The 26,168-nt window shown below is 55.4% G+C and overlaps 1 protein-coding gene across 1 annotated transcript; it reads left to right on the top strand.

Moving 5' to 3' along the window:
• Window positions 1–957: 957 nt before the first annotated feature.
• MMD2 (monocyte to macrophage differentiation associated 2) lies at window positions 958–17,812 on the top strand. The gene is made up of 7 exons (XM_021549464.2): window positions 958–1,111; window positions 12,687–12,768; window positions 13,397–13,557; window positions 13,643–13,717; window positions 13,992–14,093; window positions 14,369–14,438; window positions 14,878–17,812. Exons 1-7 carry the CDS (start codon window positions 1,065–1,067, stop codon window positions 15,079–15,081), a joined length of 741 nt encoding a protein of 246 aa, XP_021405139.1. The 5' UTR covers window positions 958–1,064; the 3' UTR covers window positions 15,082–17,812.
• Window positions 17,813–26,168: the final 8,356 nt, after the last annotated feature.

The raw sequence follows: 26,168 nt of genomic DNA, 5'->3' as shown, positions 1-26,168 counted from the left end.
CTCTGCTCCTCCAGGTGTTGCTGACCTCTCCTTTCTTGTCCCTCAGCTGCTGGCCTGAGGGTGCCCACGGTCCCTGGCACAGCCGTGGCAAAGGTGGCACCTCTCTGCCCACATCACCTTTTGTATCTCCCTCCGAGCTGTCCAACCTCGGATGTACCTCGGGATGTCACCTCCTGCAGGAGCCTACTTGAGTGATGTAGAGGAGGGAGGGGTGAAGGCTTTACGATGGAGATGGGCTGATTTTGGGGTCCTTAATCCTTGCCTTGCTGTCGTGCTGCTTTGTCCCCCTTCATCCCGAGGGGTGCTGGAGTTGTGTCCCCTCCCAGGGGCACCACGCATGGTGGGGCTGAGGCAGAGCCACCCACCCCAGCTGGGGCCTCTGGAAAATAATGGGGGGGGGAAAAAATCATTAAAACCAAATAAATAAAACCCAAACCAAACAAACCAGCTTCTTGGGGAGCTGCCCCGGGGCGGGCAGAGATGTCTCGGGGACCCTCGGGGGGACCCAGCCGTGGCCAGCGGAGCAGGTGGGTACCGGGGGAAGCGTCTGAATGCCAGCACTCGGCGCTCTCCCCCTCCCCGATGCTTTAATCACATTTTCAATTCAAATCTGCTGCTATTTGATCCCCCGGGGGTGGCAGCGGGGAGGGTGGGGGATATTTTTAGCTGTGCTTAAAGCTGCCGGGGGGCGGAGGGAGATCGCGCAGGTTGCTGTGGCCGGGAAGAGTTGGAAGGGATTCCCCCCCACCCCCCTTGCTTTTTTTCCTCCTCCTCCTCCTCCTCTTCATTGCACATCTGAGGGCGGCAGCGGGGCTGGCTCCCATCTCCTGGAGGTCGCCTTTGTTTTGCCCGTGTCGCTTCTCCCGAGCAGCCGAGGGGGCGGGAGGGGGCCGGGGCCGGGCTGGGCTGTGCCGTGCCGGGCTGGGCTGGGCTGGACCGGCCGCTCCTTCTCCTCGCCGGCCGCCGGAGCTCGCCGAGTTGGTGCCGTTCCCCCGGGCGGCACTTTCCCCCCGGCCCGGGGCTGAGCAGCCGCCGCTGCCCGGGACCCCCATGGCACCGCCGCGATGTTCGTGTCCCGGCTCCTGGATTTCCAGAAGACGCGCTACGCCAGGTAAATCCGTCGGTGCGGCGGTCCCCGACCCCCGGTGCTCGCAGAGCCCCCGGACAGCCCCAACCCCTCCCCGGGCTCGGCTCGGCTCGGCTGGGATGGAGCCCGAAAGGATCTTCGAAAGCTGCCGAGTGCCTCAAAGCACCGGGCAAGCGCGGGCTGGGCTTTCGGCTACCTGCTTTTCTGCATCCCTAAAGGATTCTCGGCATCCTTGGGAACCTCCGCTGCCTTTCGCTGGGTCTAACTTCACCACCCGCTGCCGGGGGAGCAGGATCTTGCCTTCCCGAGGGAACAGACCCTAGCTCTGGCATCGAACCCCCCATGGAGGGACCGATGTGATCCAGGGTCCCGGTGGAACCCCCTCGGCTCAACAGCGGGATGCAGGGCTGGTGGATCCTTCTCTCCCTCCATGAAATCCCCAGGGAGGTTTCCCAGCAGCAGCCGGGACCTGTTGGAAAAGCTCAGGTGTAGCAGGAAACCTCACGGTGTTACCTGTGCTGGGGGGAAACCTGAGGATTGCTGAGCACAGGTCAGAGGGCACTTGGCCACACGCGCGGCTGCGGGATCAGATGTGGCCTTTAGGAGGGAGCTGGCAGGTGACACGGGGACAACGCCTGCCCTGCCCACAGCCCTGTGCTCCCCGGGTGGCCGGGATGAGTCTGGGGGCACCGGGCATGCACAGGTGGGCACCGCGGGCTGCTGGGGCTGCCCAGCTTTGCACCGAGGACAGGCTTTGCTCCAGCTCCCTGGGACTGTGCTGGGGGTGTTTTCCTGCCTGGGTAGGGTCCCACGGGCTGGCACAACTCCTGAGGGCACTGAGCTCTGTGCTGCCACTTCCAGACTCGCAGGCGTCCTGTCAGGGGTAGATACCAGAGAAAAACTTGTGTGAAAAGAAGTGGTGATGGTGTTTCTCGACTGCCCCAGGTAGGATGATCCCCGAGAGATGTTTGTCTGGGCTGGGTAAGGAAAGGAGACCATCCTCCAACCCCCTCCAGCCATCAGCTCCTTTCCTTCCAGGTGTCCCATGGGGAAAGTCCGTGCTTACATCTCCAAAACTTGCCTGAAACGTGGCCACTTGCTCAAAGACCCTTTTGAAGCTGTAGCTGCCTCCTAACCTTTGTCTGGGGAAGAGGCAGGAGGCACCCAGCAGATCTGCACAATGTGCCTGGTACAAAACCCTGTGAAAATGGAGGATTCAAGACTTTTTCACCCCCACCCTCCCCTGCCCAGTTAGCATGCAAAGGACAGAGCTGGGGGAAATGGAGCTGACCAAAGCTCTGTACCCCCCAGAGCAGGAGGAAAACCATAAAACCATACCTTTCCCCCATGGCAGGGCTGCAGAGGCTCTTTGGGAACTGGGCAGCAGATCAGGGGCTGCTCCACTGACATCAGTCTCCCCCAGCAGAACCCATCTGCCAGCCTGTTGCTCGATTTATCCTGAATCAGCATGCTCCAGCCTTGTTGTGGTCCTTTTTGGAGACAGCTTGGTAAATGGGATGGGGCATTGCAGGGAGCCTTGCAGGGATGGTGCCCACATGCAGGACAGGGCTGTGGGGCATGGGAAGGGTCAGATCCACAGGGAATCTTCCAGCTCTCACTGTGTGCCAGGCTGGATGGGGAGCAGCAGGACATGGGTGCTCCCTGGGCTTTCACCCCAAGGAAGTCACCAGCACGTGATGCTAACCCAGGGCTTCCTCTATCATCACAGAGATCCTCTTAGCCCAGTGCTCAAAAATAACAGTGGGATAATCCCTGTCCCCCTCCCTCCGTGCACACCAGCTCTGCTCTCCGTGGAAATGCTCTGCTGGGGCATATCCCAAAAGAAACCCTAAAGCTGCTTTTTCCTTTGTGCCAGGGATGCTTGTTCAGCTGAGCTCTGAGGTGGGAACTGGGGTGAGCAGAAGCCAGGGGACTCACGGTGGCACGTGCCCTTCAAAGCAGCAGAAGCATCTCAAATCCTGTGTTCAGTTTTCACTACAGGAAAGATGGTGGGGTGCTGGAGCAGGTCCAAAGAAGGATAATACAGCACAAGTCTGATAAGGAGCAGCTGTGGGGAACTCAGCCTGGAGAAAAGGAGGCTTGGGGGACCTTCTCAGTGACCACAACTCCCTGACAGGAGGGTGCAGCCAGGTGAGGGTCAGGCTCTGTTCCCAGGGAATAAGGGACAGGATAAGACAAAACGGGCTCAAACTGTACCAGGGGAAGTTTAGATTAGATATTAGGAAAGATTAAAATAGGCTGCCTGGGGAAATGGCTGAATCACCATCCCTGGAAGTTTTCAAAAACACATGTGGATCTGGCACCTGGGGAAGTGGTTTAGGGGTGAACATGGTCAGACTCAATCTTCAAGGTCTTGCCCAACCTTAACAATTCTATGATTCCATCTTGCAACATCTTTTCAGAGAATGTGGCCTTGCTTATAATGTTCCTTGAAAAAACCAAAAAATATCAAAGTTTTCCTTGTGGAGGAAAAGCCTGGAACAGGCTTCATTTTTCATGTCCTTTTATCTAATTTTGAGTGAGGACCAAGAAAGGAGGAACTTGGCCATTGATACACCCACCAAAAGGAATAAATAAAACACAGTGTGGTGTTGAAAGACGTGTTGTGTGAGAACAAAGAGATGCAAAGCCATGATCAATGTGGGAACGTTCTGTGAACTTCCAGGAGAAACTCGGGGCTGGAGGGACACTTGGCTGTCTCCAAATCCCTCCTGGCTGGGCTTTGGAGATGCAGAGTTCGAGCTGGGGCAGAGGGGAGGAAAGGAAAGGGAGAGGATGTCACCATGGTGGAGCAGGGTGCAGGGCAGTGCCCTTTGAACATGCTGAGGTTATAAATGAGAAACTCGATGATTTCTGCTTGGCTGTGGGGCCCAGGAGGCTCTTCCATCACTGACACCGTGGGGAAATGGAGTTTCAAAGCACAGTTGCTGCAAGGCTTTCCCTGTCACTCACAACCTTGACAAGCAATATCCATCTCCTGCCCCACAGGCCGAGTTTAACCACGACACCAGCAGAGCACAGAGTGTGAGCAGATGGGATTCCTCCTGCTTTATCCAGCCACCACAGGGATATCCCTCCCCTCCCCCTCCACTCTTCCTCCCAGCTCACCAAAACGGTGCTGGGTCCCTACCAGACCAACAATTCAGACCAAGCTGCATCTTTATCACTGGGCTCATTGGTCAGGTTACACTGACCTGGTAACTAAACTCTCCCTGACCTTCACCACCAGCTTTGACCCCCTTTTGGCCCAGTTTTAACTCAGACATGGTCTGGTCCTTCCTGCCCACGAAGCTGCCATGAGGCTGAGTAGTTCCCTGTGGGGACATTGAATGCTTCCCAGATCTTGGCCATCCATCCAGAGCTGTAATTGGAAGGAAATGTGATTAATCAGGGAGCTGCTGTATCCAGCCAGCTTCAGCATCTCAGGAGCAGCAGTGGAGAGAGAGAGGGCTTTGCTGGGAGCTGCAGGGCACTGAATCATCCTCACAAACTGATAGCAGCTCCTGTGATTTGTTCATGGTAAAGGCTCTAAATCTTACTGTGTTGGCTTGGCTTGCCCTGCACGGGGTAACACAAAGAGGAGCAGATGGGAAAACTCACATTTATGTCTCAGCCCAGGAGCAGGGGCCTCTGGAGCTGCATGGTCCAGGCTTGTCCTCACCTCCCTGTGCCTGCAATGAAGGCATTGCCACCTCCTCATCAGTGTGAGGGGATGGAGGTCTGAATTCTACACTTGCCCAAACCCAAATCCTCTGATTTGGGGAAAGGCACCTGGGAAGACCTTCCTTGTTTCTCCCTGCACCTGTAATTATGGAGCAAGGAGACATTCATCAGCTATTCCAGCATCTCTGGCCAAGACAGTAAGAGGAGAACCAGCAGGAACAGGAGGACTAGGAGATGTTGGGGTGCTCAGACTCCAAACACAAGTAAACCAATGCCAGGCTGACAGCCTGGACAGAGCAACCACATTGGGAAGACCTGTTCCCCACTGCTTTGCCATGAAAACATGAGCAGCCCTCGCCTGCTCCCACACACTCCAAGATGCTTTCCAAGAGCTTTGCTTCCCCCACAGCCCATGTGGGATGAAGCAGTGAGAAGGGAAATGCTTTCAGTGTTGATACCACAGCCTGAAGCTCCTCAAGAGGCAGGGGCTGCTCACCTTGCAAGCACCAGCCCCATCAAGACCTACCAGTCTGTCCCCAGCTGAGCAGACAGACCACCCTGATGCAAAAGGCTCTGCTCCAAGAGATGGGAGGCCCCCAAAATGCTTGGAAAAACCAGGATTGGCTGATGTTATCAACCAATTCCATGCTGGTTGCTTTGTGAGGCCAGCTTGACTCAGATACCCTCTTAAAGTGGCACCAGTAGGAGTTACCTCATGTAGCTCAGGGTGCATAATGGGAACCAGGTATTTGGAAGGCAACAAGCTCTCAGAGCAGCATTTTTAATGGGATATCCACTCAGACTTCCCTGTTCCATCCTCTGTAAGGGCTGGGGCATCCAGCAGGACAGGCTCAGGTGGGGACCACCACACTGAAGATGTGCATGGGTGGGCAAACCGAGCCCCATGCTTTGTGCTTTTGGGGCAAGGACAGTCTCTTGGCTGCCTGGGAAACACATGATCTTTCCCCCCCTTCAGCTGGTGTTGGATATCAGCCTGATGTGATTCTTTGGCACAGTTTGCTGTGTCCAGCTTCACGAGGCAGCAGCCAACACAACCCATGGGAAATTCAAGCCACTGCCCAGCCTGGCAGGTCAGTGACTGTGAGAAATGGGGCTCTGCCAGGGCTGGTCCTGGGCTGGCCTCCCCTCCTCCTCCCTTCCCACACCCCCAGCTCCACAGTGAGACAAAGCCATGCCAACAAGTACAACTCCCAAAGAAAGGAAGGGGAAAGAGCACAACTTATTCCAGTCCTTCACTCCTGAGGGGTGCCTGGCTGCAGCTGCACGAGGAGCTTTGTTGAGTCCCCAGAGATGCTGCTGCCAGGTCTGGGTCTGAGAAAGGCAGAGAAGACATGGCCAAACACATAGATCAGGTCTCTCCAGGTGTGACAAACTCAACGTTTTCATGAAGGAGTCCAGAGCCTGATGGGCTCTCTGTGATCACACTGAACCTCTCATGATAACACGATGCCACAGGTGTCATATTCCTGGTGGATGAGTCAGATACCACTGAGTTGAGCCAAGCAGTGCTGACCTTCAGGAGAATTTGGAGTCTACTCTGTGCTCCTGTTTGAGTTTACAGCCCAGGTTTGCTGCTGTTGAGGAAAGGATTTTATGCAGAAAGAGATCATCAGGTCAGGGCAAGAAGCTGGCTCCTCTCTGTGCTGAGCAGCACTGGTTGGCACAGCAGAATTAGACACAGCCCTGCTCTCTGTTGTAAGCAATACTAATGGAAATCTTACTATCTGCATGCTTGGCTGGTGAAATACATGATTTTCCTTCCGTGCCTTCGCTGTCCAGAGGCATTTGCTGAATAATTTACAGATATGATTTGTACTTGAGTAGCATCTGGGAATCTCAAATGAGATCCTGGCTGTGTCTCTCAGGCCATAATGTGGGGAGATTTTGTGAGCCTGGGACACGCTCACCTGCCCATGTATTTCACAGTCACAGCCAGGGTTAGAGGCTGGGAAAGCTCCAGCCCTCAAACTATCCATATTTTCTGCCAGCAGGCACAGGATCCAGTGGTCACACTCACTCCTGCCCACCTTGGGCTGCTGCAGTTAAAGAGGCAGAGCCAGCTCAGGATTTATCCCAATAAATCCCTGCTCAAGGCAAGGCAGCAAGGAACATGCACAATGACTTCCCAAACAAGAAATTAATGAATATTAGAGGATTTGCAGTTCTGGAAACAGTCCTTCCAACAGTCACAAAACACCTGAGACATCAGAGTCATTTTGTGACTAATCAGCTGTTGTTGGATGTCTCATGAGTACCAAATGAAACAAGAAGTCCCAGCTCAGAAAGTAATTTGGGAAACACTCATCAGTCCCATCTGTTGTGAATAAACAAACAGCTCTGCTGTGGTTGCAGGGTCATGAATTACCTTGGAAGAGTTAGAGATACCATCTACATAGAGAGCTGAGGAGAAAAAGAAATATCCCTGTCCGTAGGATGGGGATATGGGCAGTTAGCACCTTGTTGGGAGTTACTGCTGAGTTTCCACCACCAGCCAAGCCCTGCTGGGTGTACATGGGCTCTTGTGGGTGCAGAAATGGTCAGTGCCTGCATCCAGCCTGGCTTGGAGCCTCCTGTGGTTGTCCCTGAGCAAGAAAGGAATTGAGTATGCCCTCGGTGTGTTCAGGGGAAGAGCAGCACATTCCCTCCTGCACCCTCTGAGGCAGCAGGGTGTGTCAGGGGGTCACCTGCTCTGTCCCTTCTCAGGGGACACCTGTGCCTGTGGCTCAGAGCCAGGTACACCACGGCCCTGGCTGAGCACACAGTCCCTCTCTGGGAGCACCTCCAAGTCAGCAGCAGCCCTTGCTCATCGTTCCTCAGGGTTGTGTAGTGCCAGGGGATGGTCCACAGCCAGCCCAGGGTGCTCACACACACCAGAGCGCTGGCAGTGAGCAAAACTGGGGTGGGAGGAATGAGGTGATGGATGATGATTTGATCTGCTGCCCCTTTTGACTCGCTTTGTTCGAGCAAGGCTTGCACCAGTGGAATGTGGGTGGGTTACTCCAGAAATCTGGGGAATTTACCCACGAGAAAGGGAAATGCTGGCTTAGATAAAGACCCTTCCATTTCCTGCTCCAAACCCAAGCTGCCAGCTCCTTGTGCTAGGAAATGTGACAGAAGGAATCGCGGAGTTGTCCTGCTCCATCAGCCCTGCCCCTCTCCCACGGATGGGCTGGAGTCACAGGAGGTGCCCAAGGCCAGGCCTGCCCCACTCCCCTGGCCCAGGAGCTGCCCCCGAGCTTCCAGCAGGCACAGCCCAGCTTGGCAGAGCAGCGAGTGCCATCTGTGTGCGTGGGAGCCTGCAGGCACCGAGGAAGGGGCTGGGGAGGCAGGGCTCAGCCCCAGCGGGTGCCCCGCGCTGCTCGTGTGGGTGGCTCTGCAGATGGCACTGCCGGCAGCGCTGCCTCGGCCTTTCTGCTCCCCCGTGGCAAACGTTCCCGAGTCAGTGGGGGGAAAGGAAAAACAGCATTTCACAAGTGCTCCTGGGCTGGATGAAGCAGTAAAATCTGGGGGATGTCCTGGGTTCGAGGTGGCCCTGCATCTGGTGAGCCCCGCGATGGTGCGGTGCACATCAGCAGCAGCCAGCTCCACGCCAGCACACACAGCTCCCCTGCACTCAGCTGATTACAAACCACAGAGGAGCTCAAGGGATTGAAGCCTCTTACCAGGGATGCAGCTGGAGCATTACCAGATCCCAGATCAGAGGCAGAGCACCTGCCAAGCCCCAGCTTACGGGGATGCCACCACAGCAGCTCCCACGTGAGCACGAGCCCCAGGACCAAGCCCTGACATCTGTGCTGGGTGTGCAGCCTCAGGGCAAACCCAGGCCATGCCCTGACCAGAGAGGCCAGTCTGCCCTGCAGGGACACATCTGCTCCATCACTGACACCTTGTTCTACCAAGGGGCAGCCCCAGCAGAACTTACCATCACTGCTGATCAACATCCAGCAAATTCTTCCTCAAGCCTCCCTCTCTGACCACCACCAGGTTCTTCCTCTGCTTCTTTAAAAGCAGCTGTGACATCCAGTCACAAGAGGAGGGAGAAATCATCTCCCTTTGCAGCCAGATCCCAAGAACTGCCCAGCAGGGAACACAGCTTGGAGAAGACCCAGCTCCTTAGGCAGGAGGGATGGATATACAGCAAATCCATCTCCACAGGCTTTAGGCCAACTCCTGAGCAAGCCCAGCCCTTTTATAAGCCCTTTTTAGGTGAAACCTGTAGAGGTGAGCTGCTCTGAGGAGATTTGTATCACCTGGGATAACCTTGGACTTGCTGACTGCTCCTTTGTCCCGTGGCACCCAGCCCACAGTGCACAGACACACAGACACATGCACAGCCTGATTTATGGCAGGGCTGGGAAGGGCAGGTGTTGGAGCAGCTCTTTTCAAGGGCAGAAATCCAACTCACACCTCCCCATCCACATCTTAGTGGTCATTTCACACCCTCCTCGCATTATCCATCACTGGCTTGCCTAAAGGATGTCAAAATTATTATTCTCACTTGGAGAGAGGGGAAAGGGGAGTGAGAGGGACATGAAGTCATGTGCAGAGGCCAACCAGAGAGTTGTGTCAAAGGCAAGGCTAAGCCTCATCTGTCCCAAATTGCAGACTGGCTTGGGTCTCTTTTGGGGCCATTCCCCTCATGTATGCAGGGAACAGCTTTACTGCAAGTGTCCAATGGCTCTGCTTGTGTGAGTGTGTGGTGACCATGGAGTGACTGATTCAGATTCTCTTGGTGCCCTCAGGATAGCTCAGAGTCCCACATGAGCCCTCCTGAGGAATAATTTAACTGTATCCCTTTCTTCACCTTCTTCCCACCCTGGCAAAGGAAGAGCCAGGCAGATCTGCATAATTTCGGAGGCTAGAATTTTGTTCTTGGATAAAAGCCTTTTAAAAATCCAGTAAAACCCCCTAAAGCTATATTAAAAAAACCCCAACCCAAGAGAGCAGGAGAAAGGAGCAGGCCTGGGAAGCCAGCTCTGCACTTTGCCCAGGGACAAGGGGCTCATTGTTTCCCTGGCCAGAGCTGCTGTACTGGCCCTTTTCAGGCTCCCTCCCTGGGAAAGGGGCCAGGGGAAAGCAGGGCAGGCAAAAACCGTGGGACTGCTGGGAATAACCCCTGGTCAGAGCCTCAGCAGCTCCCCCTCTTCATGCAGGCAGCTGTAGGGAGTGTGCCAGGAGCAGCACCGGGAGGAGAAGGTGCCCAGGAACCCTTTGGCTCCCTGCTTCCCACACTCATCCCTGTAAATGAACATGCTCCTGCCCCTGCTCTGCAGGAGGCTTTGAACTTCTCTGTGTTTTTTGGATTTTGCCATCCTGAACACTTCTGAGTTGCACTGGAGCACCCAGTGGTGTGTAAACACCTGCTTGTGGCTTCCTGCACCCAAGAGTCACGGGTGCTGTTTCCAAGTGCATCCATCTGTCTGTCCAGGCTGGAGCTGTGGTTTGAGGTGGGTTCTGCACACTGGTGTGGCAACTGTCTGCAGGCTGGGAATGCTGCAGGGCTCCCTGTGCCCTGCATCCATGCCAGTGTGTACAAGGATGACACCAGCTGGTCCATAAAATCCCAGGAGAGCAGGGGAGGAAATGACCTCTGCCTCCCTGGGAAATGAGGTGCAGCCAGGGACTTATCCTGCCTTGCCAGATGTGCCAACACCAGCTGCTCCCATTTCTACAGAGCATACAGGACCACAGAAATGTGCCAAATTAGCCCCAAAACACAATGCAGGTCCCAAAAGTGGGGTCAGGCTGACCCACCACGTCCCACATCCTTAATGCTCCATTTCTCACCAGCCACAGGATGATGCTAACTAGAAAACAGGGCAGGAAAATAAGATCATTTTCTCCCCAGGTCAAAAAAAAAAGGGTTCTTCCTCAAGGCTATTGTCCCTCTGGGAAAAGCAGGAGGTTTGTGGTGCCCCACACCAGCACGGCTCTGAGCTTCAGGAACATAAATGCTCTCCAACCTTGTTACATGGAGATGGCTTGGGTGGTCCTTCCCAGCTTCTCTACCCCTGTATCAGAGCTAGCGAGGATATTTGCACCCCAGGGAAACCTTCCTAAAGGGTCTGGGAGCCCCCCAGGCCTGGGGAGGAGGTTGTGGAATTGGTTCAGTGTTGCTGCTCTGAACAGCACCAGCCAGAGCAGAGGGGAGATGGAGCAGGCTTTGTTAAAATCAATAAATTCAAGGAAAAGGCCTTGAACGTGTTTCCTCAGCAACTGTGACGTCATGTGGACGTCTGGCCTCCTCTCTTCCCCCCTCCTTCTGATTATTAAAGGGAAAATAAAGGGAAGCAGACAGTGAAGGGGAGCTGGGGACAGTCTCCTGGCAACACTGGGGACAGTAACATCCTCCTGCCAGGACGTGGCTCCAGCACAGGCAGCTCTGCCACCCTTGTGGCTGGAGTGGTGGGATGGGGAGGGCATCCCTGGTGTCCTGGGGTGGAGGTGGCAGTGCTCTGGGCACAGCCATGTCCCCAGGGGTGCCCAGCTTCTTCCCAGCCCTGCTGAGCCCCCATTTACCCCGTGGGAGCCCTTGGTGAGCAGAGCAGTGGGAGCTTGGCCCCTCCATTCCCCCCCTTAATTCCTGACATTTTTTGGTGATGAGGACCATGAATCTCTTCCCCCAGTGCCAGGGTCTGGCAGGGGGCAGGGCAGGGGTTGGGAACAGAGCCCCTCTGTGCGTTGTCACTGTCACCTGCTGGGGCACCCCTTACCCCGCTGTGGTTGCACAATTCCCCCCACACCAAATCCTTGTCATTTGAGCTATTTAATCCATCCTGGCTCCGTTTGAACAGGTAAAGGCTCAGGCAGTGGGGCCAGCAGGCAGGAGATGGCAGAGGAGTCACACAGGCGTGGGTGGCTTGGGGACAGGGAGAGGGGACTTTTCCTGCCTTTCCAAGCATCCCGGCCTGAAGCATCACCCTGTGCCCAGCAGCAAGGTCTTGCCAGCCCTGAGCCCCTTTGCTGGGCACAACTCAGCTGTGAAAGGCTGCAGATGGTGCTGGAGCTGGGGACAAACAGGGTCACAAAGCAATTAGCCCAGGTCCTGCGAGCAGCCCTGACAGCCCCTGCTCGGCTTGGCCGTCCTGGCCTGAACCACAGCAGGAAAAGTCTTAAAACCCCAGATTGTCAGGAGCAGGCAAGGAACCCTCAGCATTTCCCTGTTTCTCATTCCCTCTGCTCAGCCTCCACTGCTGTCTCCTGCCAGAAGAGGGTGGTGAAGGAGACTTTGCTCAGAGCTGTTATCCCGGATGCACATTGAGTTTGTTGTTACACACCCAGCAATGGAGTGACATGATTTTTTATCGCTGCCTGTTGGTCCAGCAGGGGAAAACCATACATTCCTGTGAATGCCAAGAGCAAGCTGATGCCTCCTAAGACTATGAGAAATGGAAATAAAGATGCAGGCTTCCAAGGGAGGGCAGTAGGTTTTTCCCCACAGCAATTTATGTGCAGCTCTGGGGGTAGGTGCAGGTGGTACCCAGAAACCAAAGGCATTGCAGGGATACCTTTCTTGCAGGTGGGCATGCTGCTGTGACATGAAGGTGTCACCCCTGGATGGGTTGGGGTCCCACAGGTCTGCCCACTACCCTATGTCCCCTCTTCTGCCCACAGCAACTGGCAGAGCTGGCTCCTGCCTTCTGCTCTCCAAGCAGCAGCAGTTCCCAGGAGCTGCTTCAGCCTCAGCCATGGCTGAGCAAGACCTGGGGACCCTGCACTTGGGGACAGCCAGATGGACACGCTGTGCTCTGGTGTCCCTTCTGCAGGGCAGCTGGAGCAAAGCTGAGCTGTGTTAGGGTTGCAGGCTGGGGGTGGCCCTGTGCAGACCCCTCCAGAAGGGTTTTGCTCCATCCCTGTCCCCTGAGTGTGTTTCTCTCCCTGCTTCTCTCTGCAGGTTCATGAATCACCGTGTCCCGTCCAACTGCAGGTACCAGCCCACAGAATATGAGCATGCAGCCAACTGTGCCACCCACGCTGTGAGTCCCTGTCCCTGGGTGAGGGAGGACGATGCTCATCTCTCTGGGGATCCACTGAGGAACCTCAAGGGACACCCAAAAACATCTGTGCTCAGCCCTGGGGCTGAGAGTCTGAGGGCTGTGGTGAGGCAGATGTTCCCTGTGTGCTCCTGGGGATTGGGATGTTCTCCTGCCCTGGGAAGTTGATTTGCACCTTTCTTGCTCTCCCCCACTGTGGCCTCATGTCCCTGGGCAAGCTGGCTGTGGGCTCGGTGGGGCAGGAGTATTTTCAGAGCTCCCTGAAAATGGATTGTTTCACAGCAAGAGCTGTGACAGGTGCCCATGGGGCTGCCTGTGTAGCAGTGGGAGGGACCTCTCCCCCCATCAGGGTTTCTTTTGGGAGTTGACAATTCCCAGTCTGAGTCCTGGGAGATGACTCAGAGACAGTCATCCTCCTTGTGCCTTCCTCCTCCTCCTCCCTACCTTCTGGACAAACTATTTTGGAGCTGCACTATGCAGGGTGGTGCACCTTAAGGGTGGTAGCTTTGACCAGAAGCTAAAGAAACACCTAAAAGGAGAAGTGGAGGCTCTATTGTAGCTGCTCAATGGAAATGCAGAGAGTAAACAGCGGGTTTGCTTGCCTTTCCAGTTCTGGATCCTGCCCAGCATCCTCGGCAGCTCCATCCTCTACATCCTCTCTGATGATCAGTGGGAAACCATCTCAGCTTGGATCTATGGCTTTGGCTTGTCCAGCCTCTTCATTGTCTCCACCATCTTCCACACCATCTCCTGGAAGAAGAGGCATCTCAGGTACCACCCCTGATTGCTCAGGGCTTGGGAAGGGGGAGAGGGTCCAGATGTCCCCAGTGCTGTGACCCATCTGTCCGTCCTGCAGGACTGTGGAGCACTGCCTGCACATGTTTGACAGGATGGTGATCTACTTCTTCATCGCCGCGTCCTACGCTCCCTGGTGAGTCGCTGGTGGCTGGGGGGTCTTCACCTGGCCCCACTGAAGGGGAAAAAAATCATCCTGGTTCCAACAAATAGAGTTTCCCTCTCTGGCTTTGCTTCTTCTCGAGGTTGCACCTCACCATTTCCACAAAACCCACACATCCTATGGATTTCAGCCTCTGGCAGTTACAAGTTGGGAAGACCCTGTGGTGGGACAGCCACGGGGGTGAGGGGCTGAGCCCAGTCCAGGGCTCTGCCTTAGACCCTCCTCACCACAGCCCTGGCTCTTGCAGGTTGAACCTGAGGGAGTTGGGTCCCTGGGCCTCCCACATGCGCTGGATCATCTGGATCATGGCATCCATCGGGACCGTCTACGTTTTCTTCTTCCATGAGCGGTGAGTGCCTGTGGGTGGGTGCGTGGGGCTCGGGGCACGGAGCAGGGACACGCTGCCATGAATTTCTTCCTCCACGTGGTGGCACCAAATAAAAAGCCAAAGGCTCCAGATGTCACCGCGGAGTCCCAAGCGCCAGGTCCCAGGCCAGCGCACACATGGGGACGTGGGACCTGCCGTGATGGCACTGCCACCCCTCTCCCTGTAGTACTGCTGTGGGAATTTCAAACATAAGCTCCCTGTGCCCCTGCTCCAAGCTGCCTCTCTGTCTGTCGCAGGTACAAGCTGGTGGAGCTGGTGTGCTACGTTATCATGGGCTTCTTCCCCGCCTTGGTCATCCTCTCCATGGTAAGGCCCTGCTGGAAGCACTTGGGCTCAGTGTGAGGGACAAATCCCAGGAGGGATTTGAAAACCTGGAGCGGCGTGGCTACCGTGGTTGGGGCAGTCTCCAGGCTGTGTGAGGGATAAAGCCATCCCTGATACGATGTGGCTCACCTTGGATTTGCAGGTGCTTTGGGTGCCCAGCAGGCACCATGTGCATCTCTCCCAGATCTCCTTCCTGGCCTCTGTTGTTTGGAAATTGTAGGATCGCAGAATCATAGAATTGAAAGGCACCTCAAAGATCATCTAGCTCCATTTCTCCCAGGGCTGCTGGGTCCCTGCTGGCTTGCTGGAGTGTAGCAGAAGGCAGAGAAGTCCAGAGCTGCAGCTGGACACATCTGGTCTCAGTGGGGTGGTGGGAGAGGGCAGAGCCCTCTTGGCCTCACTGAGCATTGCGTGCTCCCAGCCCAACAGGGACGGCCTCCTGGAGCTGGTGGCCGGCGGCTTCTTCTACTGCCTGGGCATGGTGTTCTTCAAGAGCGACGGCCGCATCCCCTTCGCCCACGCCATCTGGCACCTCTTCGTGGCCATCGGAGCTGGCATCCACTACTATGCCATCTGGAGGTACCTGTACCAGCCCGGAGCGCTGGACACCAACACTTCCCGCTAGAAGCCTTAAAGACTTTGTCTGTGCCACCCGGCACGTTGGCACACAGAGGGCAGCGGGGACACGGCCTGCACCACGGGCTCGCCCCAAAACACCCCCTCACCCCGTGGGCAGCAGCTGTTGGTGCCCTTCCTGCACAGACAGGAGAGCCTGGAGGCTGATTTTAAATATTTTTCTTTTTTAACCTCGAGGACTGTTTATTTTTTTAGGCAAAGGTTTCAGAGCACAGTGACTGACTGGGCTGTGGGTGATAGGAGTGACCACTCGCTCGGAGCTTCACTCACTCACCTGGCCTTGAGCATCCCACGGGACTGGGCACCTTGGCCACACACACCCCTGGCTATGACACCCTGGGTTTGGTATTGGAGTCCTTAGAGTGTGCCACTGAGGGGACTGGAGGAGTCAGGATGAGGGGAGAGGGATGTGGTGACATCCCTGCACCACCTGGACTGGCTCCTAAATCATCCCAAGTCCTGTCAGCATAAACATCCATCCCAAGCCCTTGAGGGGAGGGTCCATACTCAACAAGCCTTACAAGAGATTGAAACTTGAATCTCTTCCAGGGCATCCCAGCCCCTGAGCACTGGGAAACCCTTTCTCTAAGCCAATATGAAGTGCACATCTCAGTACATCCCTGGGATCCCCTATGGACAATTTCTCCCTGGAGTGCTTGGTTTTCCTCTCCAGCCTGGTGCCAGTGGCAGCCTGAAGCACAGCCCTGCTCCCAGGCCCTGCTGCACGTGTGCCTTCAGCAGGGAGCAGAGCTGGGATCCAGCTCCTGGCATCTCCCTGACTGGGGTCAGCCCATCCACTTCAGGGGATTCCCTTTGTCCAAGAGGGAGGGAAGAGAACCTCCTTGCACTGGGATCACAGGGCTGCCTGCCTTCTCTGCTCCCATTTTGCTGATTAACCTGTTGCTCACCAGATTTAATTCCACTTTTGGAAAGATTTCTGACACTCTCAGTATTGCTGCAGGGCAGGAATGCATCCACACGAAGCCTGGGTGTGAGCTGTGATGGAGAGATCCCAGTGATGCTCAGTTTTCAGATGCCTGACCATGGCCACACAGTGCTAACTCAGGCCAGTGAGCCATGGAACATCCAGCCAGCTGCTGGGAGCAGCAGAATGGCAAACCCACACCTGATCCTGCTCCCCAAACACCCTGGCAGAGCTGCTGGAGCCAGGAGGGTGTGGTGTGTGCTGGGCTGTGCCTGCACCTTCCCCATCAGCCTCCAAATTAATCAATTGCCCATCACCTCTTTTTGGCCTTTGATTAATCACAGCTGCAGCCTCTGGCACCATGTGGCAAGTGAAGGAGCTTTATGGCCACCATCCCACATCTCCTGTTTCTCCAGCAGCATTCCAGGGAGCTGAGCAGAGCTTGGGGCCCCCCAAGCCTGTGGCACCCCAGGACTGGCTCTCCAGGGCTGTGACATTGTGCAGCAAATTACCAAAGAGGAAGCAGCTGGGTACTCACCCCCTCCTGACGTGGCTGGCAAAAATATCTGCTGGGCTTTCACTTCCACAGGCAGAAGGTTCCTGTAAAAGGCTCTGGGAGCTGTACCTGCCACCCCAGCCTGGCGTGGGGCTGCTGGGGGTCTGTGCCCAGGGCACCCCAAAGCAGCCTTTGGGCTGGGACTGTCCTTGGGGTGATGGGTGGTCTTAGGGACGGGGGTGAACGAGCTGGTGGGGGTTGGTGAGAGCTGCTGCTCTGCCCAGCCCTGGCCCTGTCACCTGCTGCAGGTGGAGAGGTGGAGAAGGACGAGCTGTGAGTAACCAGCAGTTGATGGAGCATACCCGGGGTTGGATTAGCAGGATACAGAGGTCCCAGAATGGGAGATGCCATATTTTCTCTCTGGCAAGTCATTACCCTTCTCTGTGCCTCAGTTTCCCCATCTGTAAAATGGGGGCGAAGACCCTGACCTACCTCACAGGGCTCGTGTGAGGACCCCGTGAAGCACCTGGAGGACAGCCAGAGCTTCACAACCACCTGCTTCAATTTTCACTGAGTCTGAGGGAGCAGCTTCCCAGAGCCACTGTGGGGCACGGGGACAACTTCAGCTCTCCTCCCTCTCTGTCACCAAACATCACAGGGAACCACCCTGGGGTCAGAGCAGGCAAACAGCACTCCCAGCCACAGGCAAATGTCCCCTGGCAGGGGCTGAGGATGCCCAGGGACCACCACCACGCCTGTAGGCTTCATCCCAAGGGATTTATCTCAGAAACTGTTCTGCCATTGGTGGTCTTTTGGCCCTAAATCTGTCCCAAGGGCTCCTGAGGCACAGGGAGGTGCCAGAAGGACTTTTCTGAGGCTGCTTCAACTCAGTCTCCTTCTGAAAATCCAGGGCAGGACACCTGGGCAGGAATGGATGGCTGGGCTCTGTTGGGAACATTGCCACCCTGCCTTCAGCCTGGGTTTGCAGAGTGGGCTTCTCTGTAAACTGAGAGGCTCCTAAATCCTCCCCTTGCACAGCATGGGGGGCACAGAGCAAGTTTTTGGCTTGTCCTCCTATTTTATACTAATTTTAAATGACTCATAACATTCAGGATGTTTATGGAGGAGGGCTCGAGGGATCTTTTTAGCATCTCATGTTTTTCACCATCCATCCTTGTTCAATCAGTATTTTATATTTAACACAGTATTGAGTCAAACACAAACAAATGTAAGGAAGATAACGCTAGTGGATGTTGTTTCCTGTGGAGTAGGATCGAAATAAAAACTCAAGATACCTCACTCTTGCCTGCTTGTTAAATCAAAATTAGTTCCCCTGCAGCATGTGGAAATAAACTAATTTTCTATCTGACTCATCCCCCATGGCTTTGCTCCCTGGGGAGGAGAGGAGCCACTCAACCAACTGCAGGCACTGGGCTGCTGAGCACTGACTCACCTTGGTGCAGGGATGGCATTGCCAGCTGCTGAACAAACAAACAAACAAACAAAACTAAACAAATCAGCGAGTTTGCTGGCAGTGCCCCTGCGCCCAGAGGTGCTGGCTGAAGACTCATCAGCATCTCACCACGGCAGTGTCAGCACAGAGCCCTCCACGCTGCTCCAGCCCTGCCATTTCCCCTCCTCCGTGGCTGAGTCAGAGGCTGAGGTGTGGAGCCCCAGGGGGATGGAGGAGGAGAAAATCTGTGGCAGCCTGGGCAGGGGGCAAGCACAGCTCCCTGCTGCCCCACAGAGCAAACCCACCACCCCACCAGCCTCTCCCGTGGGCACTGGCTCCTCTTGGAGGGGGAGAATTTGCCCCCGTGCTGGAGCTGCCTGCCCTGGGCTCTGCACATCCACTGCCTGCCCTCTCTGCCATAATTACACAGGGCTGCATTCCCCCAGGCTGCCATGCTCAGCGGCTTTCCCAGAAAGCCAGGGAGGGTTCCTGCTTCCAGGGGCGGCTGAACTCACCCCGAAACCTGACCCACAACTTCCACCCCATTCCTTTGCTGCTGGCAACTGGGCTGGACTGGGAGGCCTCCTGACTTTGCTTTGGTGCTGTCGTTCCCAGAGGGTGTCTGGGTGGCAGAATTACTTTCCCACCCAGAGCACCCCTGGACAGGGAAACTCCCTGTTACCAAAAGGAGATCTTCACCAAGGCAAGCAGAGCCTTTTGAGCATCTCAACTGAACAACTGCCCAGTGCAATAAGGATCCATCCCTCACTCCTTTCAGGCCCCAGCCTGTGTGCACCCTCAGCAGTCTCCAGGTCAGCTCTGGAGCTGTTTGGATAAAACCTGTTAGGCCAAAGCCAGCCTGTGCAGCTGAGGTGCTGCTGCCTGCAGAGCCCTGCCTGGCTCGCTCCTGGCATTTTCATAGAATCCTAGAAAGGCTTGGTTGGAAGGAACATTAAAACTCATGTTGTCCCAACTCCTGCCATGACCTTCCTCTAGACCAAGCTGATCAAAGCCACTTCCAACCCAGCCTGGAACACTTCCAGGGATGGGGCAGCTATGGCTTCTCTGGGCAACCTATGCCAGGGCCTCACTCTCACAGGCAAGAATTTATTCCCAATATTCCATCTAACCCTGTCCTCTGTCAGTGGGAATCTGTTCCCCCTTGTCCTCCTTGCCTAAGGTCCCTTTCCATCTTTCTTGGAGCCCCTTTAGGCACTGGAAGAGGCTCTAAGGTCTCCCTGGAGCCTTCTCTTCTCCATCCTGATCATCCCCAGCTCTCTCAGCCTGGCTCCATAGGAAAAGTGCTCCTGCCCTTGGAGCATCTTAGCAGCCTCACTCCATGCTCTATGTCTTTCTGTGCTGAAGATCCCAGGGCTGCGTGCAGCACCCCAGGCGGGGTCTCAGAGAGTGGGGCAGAGGGGGGCAGAACCCCCTTCCCACGTCCCAGCCCTTTGTACATCCTGACCCTTCCCACAATCTGACCCTTCCCTCATCCTGACCTTTCTCAGTACAGAACCTTCCCCAAATCCCAACCCTTTCCCAAATCCTGACCCTCCCCCAAATCCCGACCAGTATAGACCCTTGCCAAATCCTGACTTTTCCCAGTACAGACCCTTCCCTCATCCCAACCTTTTCCCAAATCCTGACCCTTCCCTAGATCCCCATCCTTCCCCAAATCCTGACCCTTCCCAGTACAGACTCTTCCCCAAATCCCGACCCATCCCCAGACCCCGACCCTTCCCCGAATCCCGACCTTTCCCTCATTCCGACCTCTCCCAGTACAGACCCTTCTCTCATCCTGACCATTCCCCAAATCCCAGCCTTTCCCAGTACAGACCCTTCCCCAAATCCCAATCCTTTCTCAATTCCTGACCTTTCCCAGTACTTACCCTTCCCTCATCCTGACCCTTCCCCAAATGCTGACCTTTCTCAGTACAGACCCTTCCCTCATCCCTACTCCTCCCCAGATCCCGACCCCTCCCCAAATCCCGACCTGTCGCAGTACAGACCCCTCCCCAAATCCCGACCCTTCCCCAGACACCAACCCTTCCCCATATCCCTATCCTTCCCTCATCCCGACCCTTCCCAGTACAGACCCCTCCTCAAATCCCGACCCTTCCCCAAATCCTGACCGTTCCCTCGTCCCAACCCTTCCCAGTACAGACCCCTCCTCAAATCCCGACCCTTCCCCAAATCTTGACCATTCCCTCGTCCCGACCCTTCCCAGTACAGACCCCTCCTCAAATCCCGACCCTTCCCCATATCCCTATCCTTCCCTCGTCCCGACCTTTCCCTCATCCCGAACCCTCCCCAAATCCCGACCTTTCCCTCATCCCGACCCCTCCCCAAATCCCGACCTTTCCCTCATCCCGAACCCTCCCCAAATCCCGACCTTTCCCTCATCCCGAACCCTCCCCAAATCCCGACCTTTCCCTCATCCCGAACCCTCCCCAAATCCCGACCTTTCCCTCATCCCGACCCTCCCCACATCCCGACCCTTCCCCAGATCCCGACCTTTCCCTCTTCCCGACCCTTCCCAGTACAGACCCCTCCCCAAATCCCTATCCTTCCCTCATCCCGACCCTCCCCAGATCCCTACCCTCTCCTCATCCGGACCCTCCCCACATCCCGACCCTCCCCACATCCCGACCCTCCCCACATCCCGACCCCTCCCCACATCCCGACCCTCCCCACACCCCGACCCTCCCCACATCCCTATCCTTCCCTCATCCCGACCCTTCCCAGTACAGACCCCTCCCCAGATCCTGACCCTCCCCAGATCCCTATCCTTCCCACATCCCGACCCTCCCCACACCCCTATCCTCCCCAGATCCCTATCCTCCCCACATCCCGACCCCTCCCCACATCCCGACCCTCCCCACATTCCTATCCTTCCCACATCCCGACCCTCTCCACATCCCTATCCTCCCCACATCCCGACCCTCCCCACACCCCTATCCTCCCCAGATCCCTATCCTTCCCTCATCCCGACCCTCCCCAGATCCCTATCCTTCCCACATCCCGACCCTCCCCACATCCCTATCCTCCCCAGATCCCGACCCTCCCCAGATCCCGACCCTCCCCACATCCCGACCCTCCCCACATCCCGACCCTCCCCACACCCCTATCCTCCCCACATCCCTATCCTCCCCTCATCCCACCCTTCCCGGCCCCGCCGCCCCGCTCCCCGCCGGCGGCCGCGGGCGGTGCCGGTGGCGGCCGCGCGGGGGCGCCGCGGCCGCGGTCGCTCCGCCCCGGCGGGACGGGGCCGGCCCGAGGTCCCCGCGCAGCCCCGGCGGCTCCGGGCGCTGCCGCCGCCGGGGTCGCGCCGAGCCTGCCCCGCTCCGACGGTGAGTACCGGGGCCGCGGGGGGCAAGGCGGACCCTTCCCCAGGCCCCCCTTTCGTGGGGGGCAGATCCCCGCTGTTGCGTCCCCGGACACCCTCGCCGCGCCGGGCGGGAGCGTTCGTTTCTCGCCCCCTGGGAAGCGGAGGCGGGAGGAGCGCGGCGCTCGGGGCTTGTCCGGTTGCCGTGGGAGACCCGCGCTGCCCGCGGAGCCGCACCGGGCACGGCCGGCGGGAGGGATGTGCCGGGAACCGCAGCGCCCGAGGGTCCCCGTCCCATGGCCGGGAACACGGGGAGCCTTCCCCACACTGCCTGTCCCCGTGTCCCATCACACGAGCCTTGGGATCATCCCCGTTCCGTCCCCCTTGGGCTCCTTCTCCCCGCTGAACTCTCCTTGGAATCCGTGCCCCCATTCCGTATCCCTCAGGATCTGCGTCCCCACTGCACGTTCCTTGGGATCCTTCTCCCAGTCGCATGCCCCTTGGGCTTCTTCTGCCCCTTGCACACTCCCCATCCAGTACCCCTTGGGATCCTTGTCCCCGCTGCATGCCCCTTGAGATCCTCGTCCGCTTGCACGACCCTTGGGATCCCGCTGCCATCCCACACCCGCCGTGTCACCTGCGTTCAGCTGCCTGCCACTGTGGTGGCACCCCGGGCCGTGGCAGGGAGGTGCTGACACGATCTGTGTCCCTGTGAGGCTGGAGCAGTTTCATGCTGAGTTGTAACTTTAGCAGAGAAAACTCAGGGGAGTTTGCTACTTGCTTGGGAAGTGCTTATTTTCAGCTCTCTCCAGGACCAGTTAATTATCGCTGGGAAAAAAAAAAAATATTGCTAAGATCTTATAATTAGGCAGCCTACGGAGTCTGTGGAGCTCGGGAGGCAGCAGAAAGCAAATGCTCTTTGTGCAGGGTTTCTGGGGTGTGTGAATAGAGCTGCCCGGGCAGAGGGCTGGCATTTGCACTACTGCATTACCGGAGGGCTGGTGCACGTTGGCGGCTCAAAAGACCCTGCAAAATAATTACAGGGAAAAAAAAACCAACAACAAAACAAACCAAAAAAACAAGCAAGAAAAGACAACCTGCTAACAGGACTCCTGTTGTCCTTGTGGAATCAGGTCCCAGACTGGTATAATGTTTGTGGAGCGATAGGTGCCTTTGGGACCCTCTGTTGGTGTTTTTGGGACCGGGGCTGCTTTTCCATCCTATTTGAGCAGCCCCGGGGCCGCGGGGTCCAGGCTACTGCAGGGTGCCCGCTGCTAAGAATAACGTGGTAAGGAGTTTACCCTCCCTGATCCGGCTCAAGACGGCACCGAGGGAGCCTCGGGCATCATCAGGCTCCGATCCGCCCCTAGATTAGGTGGATAAAACTCGCCCAAGGAAAGGCTGGGCTCTGGAGCGGAGATTTGATCCCGGGAGGAGGGAGCGGAGGGGTTTGGGTTTTGCCCCAGCAGCCTCGGCTGTGGGGATGGGATCTGCAGGATTGGGAGCAGGGGGGCAGGATTTGGAGCCCAGGAGCGCACGTCAAAGCCACCAGGGCGTTCTCATTTCCTTTGCTCTCCGAGTTCTAATTTGTTCCACATTGCAGTGCCGGAGCGGCCGCTCCCTCCACTTGCAGCATCCAGGCTGTGGTCACTGCACTTAGTCCCAGGCTGCCACTCCAGCAGTTTCCATAAAAAAAACAAAAACAAAAACCCAAATAACAAAAACAAAACCCCAAACAAACAAACAAAAAACCAACAAAAAACCCCTAAAAACAAAAACAAACCCAAAAACAAAACAAAAAAAACCCCAAACCAACCAATCAAACAAAACAAACAAACCCCCCCCCCAAAAAACCAAACCAAACAAACAAAAAACCCCCCCAAAAAACCCCAAAAAACAACTCCCCAAAAAAACCCCAACCAAAACAAAAACAACCCCAAAAAACAAAAAACACCCCTAAACCAACCAAACAAAACAAACAAAAACACCCCCCCAAAAAAAAAAACCAAAAAAAAACCCCCAAAAAAACCCCAAAAAACCCCCAACCAAAACAACCCCTCCCAAACCTAACCCAAACAAACAAACAAAAAAACCTACAAAAAACAAAACTAGTAACCAACAAACCCAGCCCCCCAAAAAAACCCACAAAAAACCCCCCAAAACCAAAAAAAAACAAACCCAAAAAAAACCACCAAAGGCAGAAAAACAAAAAAGAAAATAAAAGAAAATTTTCAAACAAAGATCTGAGGAAACAGTTTTTCTGGTTCTTATCCTGGAGTGGTTATAGCTGAAATCTCACCACCCATCCGAGTGCTGGGATGAGCCCTGGGGAAATTCCAGATGATTAAAAAGTGTTTTAATAGTGTTTTTGCTCTTCCCCAAAGGGAAAGATGACCTGGTAGCTACAGGTTGATTGGCTTGATAGCATCCCCCCCAGGGAGAAGAGGGAGAAACCTGGCTCGGGCTTGAATTGATTAAAGACTTCAGCACCAGGAATAAATTCCTGCCATCCAACGTGGCTGTATGGAAAATAACTCCTGCCAAATAGAAATTATTTCAGTCTCCAACATGAGAGGTGACTCTCTGTCTGTAATACACTTCTGAGAAGCAGCTGAGTTATGGGAGGTGATATTCTTATAAAAATCTGCACTTTCCACTATTAAAAAAGTCAATCCAGTCCTGTATTTAGAGCTGACATTGCACAGTGTCAAGAAAGCTGGTATTAAATAAACGTGATCCATTTCCAAGGCAGTTATCAGGGAGATTATCACTGCTGGTAACATGGACTTGGTGTTTTTATCACTAATCTGGAAGAAAGGAGATGGAAATGATTTCTGGAAAAACCTGGATCTGACCCAGAGCAGCTGAGTGTTAATGGTTTGTACAAATCCGGGTGGTAAGCTGAGTGAGAGGAGGGCATCCTAACTGGAGCAGAATGGAACATGGAAATCTTTTACACCCAAAAATAATAACTGTGGCTGTACATGGTTTCCTGTCCCCAATCTGGATGGCAAATTTTCAGCTGGAGCTGCCTGCAGATGCTGGGAGAGGCAGCACAGGGGCTCACCAGGCAGCAGTTTGGGGGGTGGCTGCCTGTCTGTCCCCATTTCTGCACTGGAGAATTGAAATTTTTCAGGATAATGTGATATTTGTCTCTGGGGAAAAAAAAAATAAATTGCAGTTATTTGCATTTCTGGTCAGATCCAAATTTGGGTTTATGGCAGCCAAATCCAAACTTTCCTTCTCAGCAGAGGAGATGTGGAGTCCGAGGGGAAGGGACTAAGGGGCTGCAGAAAGGGTCTTACAGGTGGAGAGGAGGGGGCCATCAGCCAGTCCACTCATAAATCAAACCAAAGAGGAAAGAGGAGGGCTTGGCAAAAGCATTTAAATACTCTCACAGAGGAGAAAATACACAGTAACCAAAAGCTCGTTAGTTGAGCAGAGAAAAGATGGCAAGAATCAGTATCTGGAAGCTGAGGGCAGACCCACTGGAAATAAGACATAAATATTTTACCAGGAGGAGCTATTAATCATTGGAAGAAACGTGGAGCAGCAGAGGTGGGGTCAGCACCACTTTGCCTTTTGTATCACAGCCTGCAGAGCTTCTCCCACAGCCCGAGGCTGGGCCAGCAGGAGGGACTGGATGGAACCACCCCAAGGCCCTGATTAGGTGATTTAATTAGAGGATGATGCATTTACCTTTAATCACGGTGGAGCCATGGAAAAGAGTAGCTCCAGTGCCCTGATGGCTCTCTGCAAGGAACACCCCTGAAATCCCTGGTGGCACTTGGCAGGTGCCTCTTTTAGCTTTGTCCCTGGTGACCTGTGGTTGTGCTCTCGCAGATCCGTGGTGGGAAGGTGAGGGGACAGTGCTTGGTGGCTCTTGGTGTCCAGCAAAACGAAGTGAGATTCAGGAAAACAAATCTCAGTGAGCATCCCAGCATGCTGCAGCTGCTGGGGGAAGGAGCTGGTCCAGGGCTTGCTTGTCCACCTGGAGGGGACATGGGTGCTTAGGAGAAAGAGATGAAGGACACGGGGCTGTTGCTGGTTCCATCTCCTCTCCTTCTCCTTTCCTTTCCTGCCTCCTGCTTCCTCTCCTCTCCTTCCTCCTGCTGTTCTCTCCCGGTCTCCCATGCAGTGGGGTAGGAGCTGTTGGTTATAGGGGGTAGAGACGTGGTTCAGTAGCCACATGCAAACATCAGGACCGTGTTGCAGAGCCTCTGAGCTTTCCAAACCCACCACACTGGGAGCAGCTGATGTCCGTGAGCAGCCCAGGACCTCTCCTCCTCTTCCTCTCTCAGAAGCGTGACAGACGCCTGCCCAGGATGATGCACAGCGAAGGGCAAAGATTGTTTTGAGAAGGAGGATGAATGGAAGGGAAAAAGGCACGTGAGAAGGATGGCAAGGTAGGGAGAGGCTTTTCCTGAGTGCTGGGTGGGGCCCTGGGAAGGAGCTGCTCACCCATTACAGGAGCAGGAACCTCAGGCCTGCAGGAAAGTCCCGGGTGCTCGCAGAGTCAGTCGTGGTGGTGGAAGGACACGTGGTGGCAACGTCAGTACCACGGGCATTTGTCACAGCTCTGCAGAGCTCAGACAGACAGACAGGCTGTGGAAAATAGCTGGCTTTGGTGTGGTCAGGCACTGCTGTGAAGAGGTGAAGGATCCCTGACAGATCTCGCTGGGAGGCAATCCCAGGCTTTTGACTAAGCCGTGTGTGCCCGTTAGAGAGAGAACATCACTGAATGCTGGAGAAAGGGACTTGGAAAAGTCTGGAACGTGCTCCATAGCTGCAGGCTTGTGTCCTTCCAGGGAACTGGCCTGCAGTGAGAAAAGGGCTCAGCTGGACTGGGGATATCCAGGAGCACGTGTCCCACTGAC

Source organism: Lonchura striata, chromosome 16 (assembly GCF_046129695.1).
Source record: "Lonchura striata isolate bLonStr1 chromosome 16, bLonStr1.mat, whole genome shotgun sequence".
In the NCBI taxonomy this organism is placed as follows: Eukaryota; Metazoa; Chordata; class Aves; order Passeriformes; family Estrildidae; genus Lonchura; species Lonchura striata.
The sequence above is the reverse complement of the archived record's forward strand: the minus strand, read 5'-3'. Positions and strand labels throughout refer to the sequence as shown.